Below are 15,441 nucleotides of genomic sequence, written 5' to 3'. Positions count from 1 at the left end.
GGGGACTGATTTGTCAAGATCTACAAGAACTATGTATTATGTATTAACACTACAGCTATAACGTGTGTGTATTATATACTGCAAATCTGGTGCACTCCCAAGTCAAAAGATATATTATTAGTCTCATAATGTGCCTGCGTTTTCCTTCATTAACCTACCCTAACCCTGCATAATAATGCATTTATAATTGTATAATTTCTTAGCATATTTATGTATTATTTAAAAGCACCAAAACAGATGTGCTGATTGTGTTAACCTTGCTTTCAACTACCACCACTGACTATAAAACTATACATTAAATCATAATTTCACATTATTTCACACTAAGGTACATTAAAAAAGAGCATTTTTCACAGCATTCCTCACAGTATTTATTATAATTATGCAATAATTATTACTTATCAAACTCGCTGGATGTTTGTTGTTTCCTGCTATTTGAAATGTATATTTTACCCTGCTCTGAAAGTTAGGAACAAATATGTCTAGTCTGTCTCCATGCATATATTTTGTATTCTGTTTTGGGTTTTTGCCTTTTATTGTTCATTTGCCATCATCTTTTGAATAACCCGCCTTTTTACTCTTAAAGGGAAGCCTTTGAATGTTGGTCTGTTATTTTCTCAATTGTCACAATGATAGAGGCAACAAGTTCATTAGTTCATCAGGTAAAGAAATAATGTTTAAAGTTCAAAATCACTGGTTATTCCGGCCTTAAGCAAGCCTTAATGGAAGTATTACTTATTGTGCCCATGATATCATGCTGTTATAGACAGTACCATACGCTCTGTCATACAACGTAACAACGGTATTGTGTAAAAATAGCAATATACAACTACAAGCTGCTATTCATCCGTGAAACGCTGTGATATTGTATGTTGCCTATTTTTAGCACGTGACACCGGCCTATGATCAAATATAAATCAGAATCAGCCATTACTGTGTTCATTTCTTTTCTATGTAGGCTCTTTTTTCAATTGTATTCTATTGCCTGTTTGAAATGTAACATGGTTGTTAATGTCACAATGTTTCAAAGGCGTTTCGAATAAAGACATTGAATAAGGTTATCTGAGGTTGATAGCTTTTATCATCATCCTGATGGACTGTCTATCAGACTTCAAAACGTCTTTCAAGTTTCAAGTACAGTAGTAGGCTATGCTTCGTCATTCTTCATATCTGTAGTTACAGAAACTAACCACAGGATGGCGACAAACAACAAGAACTCGACTGAGTCAAAGAGATTCTATAGTCAACCACATTTCCCAGAATACATTGCTCGTGACCTGTCACCCCAAAATGGCAGCCTTCATGCAGCTCTTGGCGTTGGGTTCTCTGGCTCTGCTCTCCTTTTATTAATCTGCTGATCTCAAGTTTTATAAAACATGTCACTTTGCATTTTGAATCGATGGTACGAAATGCCAATTTTGAGACGTCTTTTAGAGTTCAAAATGTATAGAAAGAAGCTTCACAGCTATAACACGACCCATACAATGTTCAGACACAGATGGATAAAAAATCTACCAATATTCTCAAGCAGATTCAAACTGATACACAGTGATGCAACACAAACACCCAAGGTAAGGAACGCATGAAGTTCCTTATGAATTAAATGTTGTTAATGTATAACTAACATTATTGTAATATTATATGCAATAAATGCATATTGACAGAAACATCCAATATCAGCACAGATGAGTGATAGAGAATATAAAAGACTAAGCTAATGTTATTCAAAACACAACATATGTTTATTTTGGTTTCTTCTATGCCAAATTGTGGCACTGTTTACTTTGTAGGATGCTGTTGACCTGTCCAAGTTCCCTGTTGAAAGAATCAGGAATTTTAGCATCATTGCTCATATTGACCATGGAAAAAGCACTTTGGCTGACCGACTGCTGGAAATTACAGGTAGAGGTTGTTCAGAATCGTTTGCATGTTGGGAAAATGCTATATACATTAAAAAAAAATAGCCGATCTACACGCTCAACGTGTCACATTGTGACAGAGCTTGCAGACCTGCCTTTTAAACATAAAAAAGATCAAATATGACCCAGCCCCATTTTAGCCTAGGCTTAGTTCATTATTTATTTAGATTTTTGTCAGTCATTTCTTTGTAATGTATATTTACGTTATTTGTCTGCCCTGTGCAATTTTTGTTAACACAGATTTACACAAATAAATCGATAGTCACACTTAATTGTATGACATTAATCGTCAAGTAAACTGTCAAGATGGTGACAGCCATATCTCTGAACAGGTGCAATATCAACGACTGCGAAGAACAAGCAGGTGCTCGACAAGCTCCAGGTGGAGAGAGAGAGAGGTATAACGGTTAAGGCCCAGACGGCCTCGTTGTTTTACAACCACCAGGGTCAACAGTATCTCTTGAACCTTATCGACACGCCAGTAAGTCAATTGTAATAAGTCTCTTATTAATCTATATCTGTCTTTCCTCTCCTAAATTGTTTAGCTCATTGAAACCGGGTCAGCATCTGTGTCATTTTAGATTTCCCTTTATACTTTGACTATTCAAAAATAGATATACAAGCTCATAGATCGTCACTTCGTGCCACACTACGAGCTTGTAGATTTGATTTCTTCCTGTTGTACCTATTGGATGTTTCTTGATGCAGGGTGCTTGCACACGGCTTGAAAGTCGATTCCATAGTTGGACGACTATGGAATTATGAATTACTGTTTTCCAAACCTGGAGAAATAGGGAATTTTGGTGACAAAATGCACAAAAAAGTATTGCAAAAGTTCAACAAAAACAAACACTGCCTTATTTTCAAAACCTGAAAATTGTCCACATAAGCACATAGTGTTCATTGTGAATTTGTTATAACTGCGTGGATGCCAGCTTTTAATCAGTTTTCTGAAAAACATATGTTGTTATACCAGTAGTTCAAAAAAAGTTTTCATACCAACGTCCATTACGACCCCAAAATTATATGTATTTGACCACCGACCCCCATCTCAAAATATTTTGTTCCAGAGACCCCCAGAAGCAAAGATTTGAGTTAAAATGTTAACTTTAAAATGATTTGCAAAAATGTTGAGCTGATAGTTTTGAATAGCAAGTATAAAATATCGTTTAAATCAAAGCTAAAATGACATATGGGTTAATCTGGGCAACAGTTCTAATTCAATAAAGGTCTGCATAGTATAATTATTGCATTTAGTGAAATTATGCAATGGTTACATTGTGTCTGAGCCAGCACGCCCGGTAGAAGAAACTAAAAAAGTGTGAACATGAGTTGTTTTTTCAAGCTTATGGCTCCAACACCACAAATAAAGTATTAACCCATTAATGAGGCCGATTCTACAAATGCCTTTTAAACCCATAGTTCATATATATATATATATATATATATATATATACACATACACTGTATACACACTGTATATATATCGTTTTTAAATAATAGTACATGTACAAGCTCGCAGCACAGGGTTAAAATCTCAACTGCTCTTTTAACATACAGTATATATATTTTAATGGCCGTGGCTAGCAATTCAGGGAGTGGCACCAGGCTACCTGACTCCACTCCAACAAAAAAAATGATACTGTATACAGTCTTGTCTCAGAAAACAAAAAACAAACATATTAGAATTTATATTTGCCTTGATAGGTACAGTGATTGGACGGGAAAGGGGGAGAGAGATGGGGAGTGACACGCGGCAAAGGCCGTTGGGCTGGCTTGGCAGCCTAAATGTAGGTGCCCAGACGGTTGAGCTAACCTTCCGGGCGTAACGATACATTTTAACAGCGATACGATACATATCACGATACATGGTTGACGATACGATACATGGACAATATTGGTTCATTATGGTGATACGATATGATTCAATGATTTGAAATCGATACAGTAACTATTTAAAATACATTGACATTATTTTAAACTAAGTAATTAAACCCCTCTTTTTCTTTTTTCCTCTAAAAATGGCTAAATACCTTGCACAAAAATGTAGTGTTATTTGCAAAACTATATGATACGATACATAGTCAATGTTGCTGTTTTCATTCGATATACTTCGATACTATATCGTTACACCCCTAGTAATAAGTTTGTTTAAAAACTGATTCACTTAGGGTTTTCTCTTATAAAGATTCAACACAGTAGCTTTATATAATACTGTTTATTATACATTATATAATAGGCCAAGAATTGATGTACAGGTATGTGCCAATACAGTATGAACAAAACCAGGTTAATCATCCTCCTTTGACATTAGTTCTCATAAACTACAAAAAAATATTCAATCCTTTTTGGATTGTTTATTGTTTGATTGTTTATTTTCTTTATTGTCTCCACCAGCCGAAGGCATGGGGAGAGTATGTTTTGCACTCCGTCCGTCCGTGTGTCCGTGTGTCCGTGTGTCCGTCCGTGAACAGCTAATCTCAGCCACCGTTAACCCGGTCGATGCCAAATTTTGCACACACACTCCCTGGATGCCAACCATGAACCTCTGCCCCAAACTTTCCAGAACGGCCTGTTATAGCGCCACCAGGAGGCCGCTTTGTGCAAAACAAGCCCGGTCGATGCCAAATTTTGCACACACACTCCCTGGATGCCAACCATGAACCTCTGCCCCAAACTTTCCAGAACGGCCTGTTATAGCGCCACCAGGAGGCCGCTTTGTGCAAAACAAGTTTTTGCACAGTACACCTACAGATTTTGTCCAAACATCACGCAAATTGGTACACAGTCTCTCTAGAGCCATTCAACGAAACGGGTCTTTCAGATTTATCAGACTCCATCCTGATTGGTTAAGATTGGCTTCCAAAGTTCACAGGAGTGCTCAGTTTCAAACAAAATGCTGCAAATCATGAACACATCGCGTGATTTCCGTGAAATTGTGCACCCACATTCCCACTAGGCCGAGGACGAAATGCCACATGAACAATTTCAACTCAGCCTCAAGGTGGCGCTATAACTGGCCGAAAAGTGTTTTTACCTCTAACTTTTTCTAGTTGCAATTGTAATGTTTCATTGCCTGTAAAACATGATTTTTTTGTTTTGTTGCATTCCTAAGCCAATAAATGTATGACCAGAGACTCTTCAAATGATTGGCTCAGGAATGCAAATACAAATGTCCATGAATTCAATGCTTAATGAGGTGTGTAATTGATATAAAATAAGTCATTTATTTATTAGGTGAACTACTCCTTTGATACATATTTCCTCTGCCCAGGGTCATGTTGATTTCAGTTATGAGGTGTCCAGATCAATTTCTGCATGTCAAGGAGTTCTACTTATTGTTGATGCCAACCAAGTAAGTGCTATGTCCTCAATATGTTTGGTGCTTTATTTAGTTGTTAATTAACCCATTTAGATCTGAGACTGATTCTAAACAAATGTGCTTCTAAATCCTAACAGTTTTCTGAAAAACCTATGTTTCTGTCAGTGGTGCTCAACCTTTTTCATGTCAAGGACCCCCGGAATTATCTGTATTTGGCCGCGGACCCTTATCTGAAAATATGTGGTTCCATGGACTGCCCAGAAGCAAAGATTTGAGTTCAAAACGGTCGCTCTGAAATAATTTATATGTTTTGAAAAAATAGCAGATCTACAAGCTCATAGCGCGGCACTCTGTGCTGTGCTATGAGCTTGTAAATCTTAAATGTGTTTTAACACCAAAAGGGGTTCCCGCCCAGAATAGGTTAAGAATTGAATTGTGGGATAGTGTTGTGCAGCCACTCGTGCTCTGTTTTGTGCTCTCTCGGTTGATTGATATGATAATACACAGTACTTTTGCTAACCATAATTATTTATTGACATGTGAAGGGCATTCAGGCACAGACGGTGGCTAACTTCTATCTGGCTTTCGAATCTCAGCTGACAATTATCCCTGTCATCAACAAGGTACACTCTAATATCCATCTGCCATTCCACTGGCATTCAGATCCACCAGTGATTAGATTTTCAATGGTACATTTTTTGAATAGAGGCAAGTCATTAACCTAATAACCCCTGACATTTTCTTCTTCAGATTGATTTGAAGAACGCTGACCCAGGTAGGGTCGAGAAACAGATTGAAAAGGTGTTTGATATTCCATGCGAAGAATGCATCAGGGTGAGTTTGAGTATGCACAAACACAAGTTAATTCCCCTCATTCACTATTAACTTTCCCCATTTGTAGTTATTGATATCAGTAAATCAGTCTTTTCTCCAGGGACTATTTTCGCCAATACCTTTCAAATCAATCTGTGCTTTACAGTGCATTTAAATGCAACAATAGCGTAACTTTCACAAATACTTACTGTGTAGCTATATTTAGCGTATTGCGTACAGAAACCACTGGTACGTGTACCTGTGCTGGTACTCGGGACATGTCCCACTGAGAATCTATGACCGTGCGTCACCAGGATCAATGATAATAATAATAGCTACTTGACTACTAGTCAACTGTCTTCCTTGTTTTGGTACCGTGATGCGTGACTGCGACGCACCCCTGCCCCCCATGCTGGGGGGTGGGGGTGCATTTTATGAACTGTCAGCCGGTCCTTGGTAATAGAAAGGTTGGCATGGGAACCCCTGGCTTACAGTCTATCTTGAAAAGTTGAACAAATGAGCAAATGAATGGGAATCAGTGGATTCCTCGAATATCAAACGAACCACAGTATGCTCTGGAAAATGGTTAGCCTTGACATTATTGTACTGTTCAATAGGTTAAACATGCAGACTGCTGGTATGGTTCTTTAGGTTCTAATTTACAACTTTTACTAACTGTAATCTTATTTCGCTGTGTATCATTGAAATGTTGCTATGTTGTTTTTTGCCCCTTTCAAATTTTCGGCTCGGCTTGTGTTTGCACTGTACACTGCCATAACATGCAACACGGTTTTAAGTTTTCTGTGTAATAACATTGATTACATTTCTAAGATTTCAGCTAAACTCGGAACAAATGTTGAACGAGTACTGCAAGAGGTTGTCCGTAGAATTCCACCGTAAGTATTGCTGATTTGCTTATTTATTAAATGCTGTAATGAATGGTTTTACTGACTGAAGATGGCCTTAGTGCTGCATCATTTCTTTCTTATACTTTGTTATGCTCTTTGTGATCTACATTTTCTGCAGTCTTTCAACTTTGAACATGAAATAATTTTTGTCCATAAAATTTGTCCATTCTCAGACCCACTGCTAGACGTGATGAGCCGTTTAAAGCTCTGGTATTTGACTCCAATTTTGACCACTACAGAGGTGTGGTAGCTAACATTGCTGTGTGTGGAGGCCATGTCAAAAAAGGGGACAAGATTGTATCAGCGTACCTTGGCAAAAGCTACGACGTCAATGAGCTGGGCCTGCTCCGACCTGATGAGTATCCAACGGACGGGTTGTAAGTAGCTTTTATCCTCTTTTCACTTTTCTTATTTAGCACATTCTCATCTCTTAATCCCAAACCACACCAATGCATCTCCTTGCAACTTCTATTGTTGACAATGGTTCCAAGTAGTTGCATGTTGCAAGGAGTTGCATGGCGGCTTTAGAGTTGACACTCTTGACATTATCAATCACCTCGTTAAATATATATTATTTTGTATTATTGTCCTAGAACTGACATTTCGTCACTGCTATTGCTACAGTATGAACACCTTGTTCAATCTATTTCTTTCTTTCTTTTTCTTTCTTTCTTTCTTTCTTTCTTTCTTTTTTTCTTTCTTTCTTTCTTTCTTTCTTTCTTTCTTTCTTTCTTTCTTTCTTTCTTTCTTTCTTTCTTTCTTTCTATCTATGTTTTATTCTGCTAAATACCTTTTAGGATGTGCATTTCCAGTTGTTGGGTCAAGTTGGTGCTCTTCAGAAATCAGGGTTCTAAATTAATTCTAGCCAAATAAACCAGGCACAATACCACTAAGAGAAATAACTGAGTTCATTGAATTGTGTAATATTCTAGAGCAGTGGTTCTCAATGTGGAGTCCAGGGACCCTCAGGGTTCCTTGGGGGGTTTTATGGGGGTCCTTGAATTTTTTTTATTTTTTATTATTGAGAACCACTGTTCTAGACGAGTGTAACTCACTTTCGTGTCTTATGTGATGTGCAGATATGCTGGCCAAGTGGGCTACATTGTAGCAGGGATGAAAGACGTGAAGGAAGCCCAGATTGGTGACACTCTTTATCATCAGCACAATCCAGTCGAGTCCCTTCCAGGGTTTAAGCCTGCCAAAGCCATGGTGTTCGCTGGTGAGCAGAAATGGTTGCTTGAGTTCCACTTTTTAGAATTGGAGATCAATTCACTGTGTTTGTTAATTTACCATACACTCCAGAGAGACTGTCATGTGCAAGATCAGAGTAAAGTTTTGGCATGAACACTAGTCAACAATAATGTCAGCCATGGTAAAAGGTCTCATAAGTAGAGGGCAAAGAAGACAATGCATAGCTGTGGTTTGGGCGTTACAATAATGAAACCAATCACCGTGCCACATGCCATTGCCTTTAAGAGATCCATTATTCGTTGCCCGTTATGCCCAGTGCTATATTGCTTCATAGCCTATGCTCACTGTGGTTTACCCAACTTCTAGACCAATCAGTGAACGGGGTGATGACTCCAGAGTGAAAAGACTTGTCTGATGTGATAGTAAAAACAGACAGATGGGTCTGTGTCCGCGGTGATAGCTGATCATCACAGCGACTGACATAATGGTGTAGTTTTCCAACCCTTTAAAAACTACACCGCGGTGATAAGCTATCACCAAAAACTGGAGTATGTATGAGCCTTTATAGTCAGCCCTTAATGAATCTAGCCATGCACAAAGCTTTTTACACAAAGCAAAGCGGTTTACTGCATAACAATTCTTATTGTGCTTGTATTCTAGGCTGGAATAAAGGCTATAGACAGGTTGACATAATGTACCTCTTCAGTGTTTATTCAGTGTTTGTGTTGAATAATGGCTCCAGCGAGGAGCTGGTTGGCAGTCTGTACATTCAGTGGTTTGCAAATAAACATTGCATGGACTAATGGTTGTTGCTTATGTTCTCCCTCTGACACACAAACACGCGCACGCACGGCACACACACGACACGTCTTCTTTGATTCTTATTTTCCTTTTCTTTCTTTCCCCAGGGTTGTACCCAATGGACCAGTCAGACTATACTGCTCTTCGCAGTGCCATTGACAGGCTAACCCTGAATGATTCTAGTGTCACAGTGCAGAGGGACAGCAGTCTGGCTTTGGGAGCAGGTTGGAGGTTAGTAGGCACACACATGCAGCACACATGCAGCATATCAAACACATTTCAGAATAGTTATACACAGCTCTTATGTTTTTTGTACATTTTGCAAATGGCTTAGAATTTGAGTTGACATGATCTTTTTATTATGACTAGACTTGGGTTGCTTAGGACTTTGCCCATATATGACTTGGGACCTATTTACTCGATTGAACAAAGCTGACATGTAGTCTCATCTTTCTATTGTACTTCATACCAACTCAGGTGACTAGAAATTAGATTGAACTTGGAACGATGCAAGTTGGAAATGCAAGCCCACCCAGTTACTATGTCTGTCTCCCTTTTATGCCCATATATGGAGATTTCTCTATCTGTCTTTCTGTGTCCTTTTATTCCTATATATGGATTTCTGTGTCAGGCATGCCCAAATATGAAGCGTTAACTTGTGATGTCAGAACAGGCCATATACTGTAGGGGTGATCAGGTCCAGAACCCACGGGCATTTTGTGGCAGTTCTGGACAACCGTGGGTCCGACTGACTTGACACCGGGCACACTGACCCTGGCACAGGCCTGTTGTGGCGATATGGAGTCTGGCCCAGTCAGAGGCCTTTTGTGGCGGTCCACACCGTGCACTGCACTTCCTGTGGGGGTGTGGAACGAGTGTGTCGAATTTGAAGTAGGTGGGGCGAACGGTTCTCGAGTTACGTGGATTAAGCCAAAGGGTCACCATGCAACTCCTTGGGTCCAAACGGTTGCAAGGAGTTAACGCTAAAACCGTTTTGACCCTTCACTGTGGTTTGGGCCATTGAATTCCATCCATTGAATCACTAGGGTCAACGTGGGTCAACGTGCAACAAATGAAAAGGGAAGTGATGTGCATATTTTACTATAGTTTCAACGTGCAACAAGACATATCACACCGGAGGGACAATGCTAAAACCGTCTTGACTCTTTGGTGTGGTTAGGGCTTAAGAGACGTACAGAATACAGACGTACAGTGACTTGGTGCATTTATAGTTAGATATTGCATTTTGTTAAATGTACAGTTTAAAATAAAAGACAACTCATTCATGTGGAGTTTCTCAGTCTATTCTTGTTTACAACAATGATGAGCTGGTGCTGCTGTAAATGCAGCATTCTTTCAGGTTATGGCTCCGTTCAGGTGTCACAGGGGTAAAGTTTCTGCCCATCACCGTGGTTTGACCCAGGCAGGGAGGAGGTGATATCTGTTGCTGCACTAGCTAATTTCTAGGTTGACGAGGTAGCCTGTGTTCCTCTGCATAGCGTTACAGCCTCCTGGCATTTTTATTGATTGATTGAAATATTTATTAACAGTTTGTAGAATTTACAGTACATTTTAAGCACAAACTCAATACAAAGACTGTTAACTGTGAGTGGACGACCCAATTAAGCATTACACTTGTTTACAACAGGGTCCACATTGTTCAATTCAGCAAAAACTCATCACTGTCAGGTGAAAAGAAGTGGCTGGTGACTCCATGTGTATTCGGAAGAGACATGTTGTTGTCTACACCCTACACTACTGTACTCTTGGGTTAGATTGGTAATGATTAAAACGAAATGGAAGAAATACAAGACGAGGTCTAATATTGGCATGGCTTCCCTGTACACAGTATGTGGAGGCCAGTCTGGAGCCGTACTCCATATTTGCGATGGCTGACCCCTTTGCTGCCATGCTGTATAATACGTATGTGGGACAGGGGACATGCAGGCTTTCTGATTTATTGTTGGCATTGTATGCTTTATTTCAGATAGGACAATGATGAAGGAAAATACAGACAATACAGGCTATTTGCAAACCAAGTATGAATATCAGTATTATATATATATAATATATATTGTAAGGCCCCCTCTTTATTAAGGTCTTTTGATTCCCCTTGCAGAATTGGCTTCCTGGGTCTTCTTCATATGGAGGTGTTTAATCAAAGACTAGAGCAGGAATATAATGCCTCTGTCATAGTAACAGCGCCCACTGTACCCTACAAGGCTATCCTGTCCTCTGCCAAACTCATTAAGGTAAGAGCCAGTTTCAGCTCGTATTGTGTATATTGGACAGCAACAGTGATATCAGACGCTACACTTTTTCGACTAATTTACAAGATTGTGGTTAAAAGGGGACTTCTGCCAGTTTTATAGCATGGTTCGTGTTTGAGAAGTGAAAGCCTGTTGAAATTCTTACTTTAATCACATTTTTCTATCTTAGTCTGAGGTAGCTTTGCTGAAGGACTGGCCTTTACGTTAACCACTAACACCCTTTATACAGTACTTTGTTGATTGGAGTCTAGACTTGCAGGTCTATACTTGAAAGTTCTCTTCTCTTTTTATTTCCCTAGTCTACACAAATTATGAAAATAGCTAATCCACAATGTCACAACCAATGACTCAGTCAGAATGCGGTGCGTTGTGAGCTTGTAGATCTGCTATTTTCACCTATTTGCGCTGAATGTTTGCCTAATTCGGACATGCCTAGGATTGGGACCCTTGACTTTAAGTGGTTAAAAAAATTAATCCAATATTTTAGCTTTAAGTCGTGTGCTTAAATAACAGAGGTTATTCTTTTAGCATCATGGCAGTGAGGAGATCACGATAGTCAACCCTGCTCAGTTCCCAGACAGATCGGTGGTGTCAGAGTATCTGGAGCCCATGGTGTTGGGGACTATCCTTGCTCCAGACACTTACACAGGGAAAATTATGACTCTCTGCTTGGTAAGCTCTATACTTTCTGTTTGCATTGATGTGTCAGCTTCCTTCTCATGTGAATCTGAAAGAAATGTATACATACATTTTTGGACAAATACAAACTCAATATTGATGGATGCAAAAACATATAGTCTTAGTTACATACTTGATTTTGTTTTTGTCTCAAAGAACCGCAGAGCGATCCAGCAGAATATGGTATACATCGATGACCATCGTGTTATGATGAAGTACCTCTTTCCTCTAAATGAAATAGTAATTGACTTCTACGACCTTCTCAAATCAATGTCATCGGGATACGCCAGGTAACACTAAAGATTGTGCTATAGCTATAATCTGCATTACACAAACTATGAATTAGTGGGATTTTTTTATGTTATATTTAACCCTAACCTTTTGATCATCTCATTCATAGTTATGTGCGCATGCATTTCTACTTTTAGAAGATATTCGTTATATTTGTCATTAGTTTAGTTTTGCAGTTAACTTCTACCTTCAAATAGGCCTGATTTTGTTTTTTATTCTTCATAGCTTTGACTATGAAAGTGCTGGTTATCAGCCAGCTAACTTGGTTAAAATGGATATTCTGCTGAATGGTCAGCCAGTGGAGGAACTCACCACAATTGTGCACAAGTAAGTGTCAAATAGTGGTATTTGTCTTATGTGTTGTACAATATCACAGTTACTTTCTTCGGACAGTCTTTTCTCAGCCTGTGTTACTGTTGTGTACTACTGCTTTTACATGAGTGAGTGATACATTAGACTCTTGAATCTTAAATCTATCAGTGAACCATATAGCAATCAGTTCTAATGTGATTTATTAATATCACAAGCTCCACCAACGTAATTTCATTAGTGAGATGGATTAACTGATGTATATTGTATGGCATAGCTATGACACCATTCATTGACTTGGGTCATTGAAGGGTACAGTGTTTCTGAAATGGTGGCTTCCACTAGTCTCACATAGCCAGACAACTCCACAATCTCACAATCTCCGAATGCTATAGAGTCTAACTACACCTCCTGAAATCTGAGTAAGGAAGCTTCCGTTTCCGTTCATGAAAATATATTTTAAAATATCTTTAGAGCTTATTTTTATATTTCCATTCCTGCTAAGCAGCATTAGGTGATTAGAAGTGGGGAGGAGACACACTTATGCTTTATATTTTACTCATGATAGGGCTTCCGTTGCTCCAGACTGTATGACAGAAGCATTTGGAACAGTCTGGCAACGCGAGACTACTTCTTTGCCAACTGCCAACATGTGCTATTTAGACCTTCTACACCTAGCTAACTGCACCAATGGCTTTCTGTTTCAAAGGCTAATCTGTTCGGTCAGATACCAACTAATGTTTAATGTTATGGTCATAATATATTGTTTAAGTTTAGGTATTGCATTTTAGCTAATGGCATTTTAGATTTTATGTTAGTCCCTCCACGCGCCGGATGGCACGCCTAGTACCGGCAGAGTAGTTCTGGAGCAGCGGATTGTGTGTCCCTGGTTTTTCCCTAAGGGACTGATCGAGGGTAGCTACTGGGACAGAAGTCGGGACTTGATCACCCTGGCTGGGTCACCCGAGTGAGGGGTATGATGTTGGAAGACCCGAAACCCCGAGGACCTTGGGACTGAGGATACGTCCCAGTTCCAGTTGCATCCTAGCGATGTTTTTTAGTTCTTAGTTTCTATTTATAGTGACTCATGGGAATAGACTGTGACAATGGTTGGCAGCCGGAATGTAGACGGCAACCTGGTAAGCAGTTTGGGTTAGCGTTCGCAGTGAGGAGGACGCCCAAAAATCCCACGTGAGGCCTTTAGGAGGGCCATTCAAGCCGCAAGTGGAGCCTGCGGCACCACTGTTGCCTTGTTGGTGGAGCCTGCAGAATCCACCACTCCCGAATGAAGTGCCTAGTCCCTCCACGCGCCGGATGGCACGCCCAATAAATAAATATACTATAAAAGACATTGACACAGTCTGTAACATGGAAGTTCAAGTATGAACATGTGGATTAACAATACATTAGACCCAATGTATTTGTAATTGTGACCTTCTCTTCACTTACAAAGATTACTATTGTTTTACTTTATTTTTATTTTTATATATACCGGTATATATAACTAGAGAAGTTACAGATGTAAGTGCTCTTGAGCTAGGCTGGCCTTAGCCAGACTGATAACGTGGATTCACTCACATGTTCCTCAGAGCAACGTGTGAGTGAATCCATGTTATCGGTCTGGCTAATGCCAGGCTACTTTTAAGCAGCATTGAATTTGAAATTCCAAACGGCCAACCCCTTGCTATGATAAATACATGAGTATATACTTTGATTACAGAGAACGGGCGTACATTGTTGGGAAAGCCTTGTGTGAGCGCCTGAAAGACGCCATTCCAAGGCAAATGTTTGATATTGCTGTACAAGCAGCAATTGGGAGTAAGGTTCTTGCTAGAGAGACGTAAGTACATGGTTTGGAATTGGGTAAAAAACAAAACTACACTATACTGTAGCACACAATAAAGTCAGTAAATGTCTCATTGATGCGTCAACATGTCAAGATGTGTTGAACTTCAAATGGTGTGTTGAGTGAATTTTGTTAAATGAGATGTATCATTTCAATGAGCATTGTGAAACTGATATCTAGTAACAGGTCACTAATATCAGTGATGCAGTAGGATTGAAACTTCAGTAAATATATACTTTTTTCTACTTGGGCACCTTTAATATAAGAAGCTTCAACTGTCTGAGCTGCTCCAGTATCTTCTCTACATAATGCTTCTCCTGTGATGCACCAGGCTTGCATACGTTTGGCTGAGCTGTGGCAGTTGACTCCATTTCTTCTCTACTCTGTCAGTTCCCTTTGATGTGATGTATTTGATGCATGTCTCTTTCAGAATTAAAGCGTACAAGAAAAATGTCCTTGCAAAATGTGTAAGTAGAACATTCTTCTTGAAAGCTTTGAATCTTTAACACCACAAGTTCCAAACAATTAGCAGATGCTATAATGGTAACACTTTTTCTTTGTTTTCTTTAGTATGGAGGTGACATCACACGGAAGATGAAATTACTGAAAAGACAGGCTGAGGGTAAAAAGAAGATGCGGCTTATAGGCAAAGTGGAAGTTCCCAAAGACGCCATCATAAATGTTCTGAAGACAAAAGACTAATAGAAAAATATTTAATGTTGCTGTTATTTAAGATGATTCGCTGCTCAATGAGTCTTTGTTATGAAAGACTTGTCTGATGGATGAATGAATAATGCAAAGATTATTCAATGAAATAAAGTGGTTACTTGTGCATTGGTTTTAAATACAGTTTTTGTTAATGGCATGTCCCACTCACTAGGACAGTGGTTTTCAACCTTTAGGCCCATTATTTATTCGGCATTTGAGCATGGACCACCATTTGATGACATTTAGACTCAATATTTTGTTATCGTATAAGATTTTGTCCACAATTCCATGCTGTATTGATGTGGTACCATAGATCAGATAACAGGCAAACGTTGGTCAAAATAACAATTCTTCTACATTCTCTTAGTGTGAAAACTTCTTGTAA

The 15,441-nt window shown here is 39.2% G+C and overlaps 1 protein-coding gene across 2 annotated transcripts; it reads left to right on the top strand.

The window, feature by feature from the left end:
• The first annotated feature begins 1,302 nt into the window (after positions 1-1,302).
• Positions 1,303-15,180, top strand: guf1 (GTP binding elongation factor GUF1). 2 transcript variants are annotated; one of them, XM_083785502.1, is made up of 17 exons: positions 1,303-1,571; positions 1,791-1,902; positions 2,252-2,400; positions 5,194-5,274; positions 5,787-5,864; positions 5,992-6,075; positions 6,886-6,950; positions 7,202-7,339; positions 8,042-8,181; positions 9,062-9,185; positions 11,074-11,206; positions 11,753-11,896; positions 12,059-12,192; positions 12,419-12,520; positions 14,223-14,342; positions 14,779-14,815; positions 14,919-15,180. In XM_083785502.1, the coding sequence occupies exons 1-17, from the start codon at positions 1,377-1,379 to the stop codon at positions 15,048-15,050; spliced, it is 1,968 nt and encodes a 655-aa protein (XP_083641628.1). In that variant the 5' UTR covers positions 1,303-1,376; the 3' UTR covers positions 15,051-15,180. The 2 variants fall into 2 exon arrangements, with proteins under 2 accessions (XP_083641628.1, XP_083641627.1); XM_083785501.1 differs by having other exon boundaries at positions 7,136-7,339.
• Positions 15,181-15,441: the final 261 nt, after the last annotated feature.

This window comes from Protomyctophum parallelum, assembly GCF_964188405.1.
Source record: "Protomyctophum parallelum genome assembly, chromosome: 16".
In the NCBI taxonomy this organism is placed as follows: Eukaryota; Metazoa; Chordata; class Actinopteri; order Myctophiformes; family Myctophidae; genus Protomyctophum; species Protomyctophum parallelum.
The sequence above is the reverse complement of the archived record's forward strand: the minus strand, read 5'-3'. Positions and strand labels throughout refer to the sequence as shown.

What these genes read in the sequence shown, in the direction of transcription:
- guf1 (XM_083785501.1), top strand. Translation starts at nt 1,377, where the DNA reads ATGTCACTTTGCATTTTGAATCGATGGTACGAAATGCCAATTTTGAGA. An exon ending in CCGACTGCTGGAAATTACAG is followed by an intron (nt 1,903 to 2,251) that starts GTAGAGGTTGTT and finishes ATCTCTGAACAG; the next exon opens with GTGCAATATCAACGACTGCG. An exon ending in TTATCCCTGTCATCAACAAG is followed by an intron (nt 5,865 to 5,991) that starts GTACACTCTAAT and finishes TTTCTTCTTCAG; the next exon opens with ATTGATTTGAAGAACGCTGA.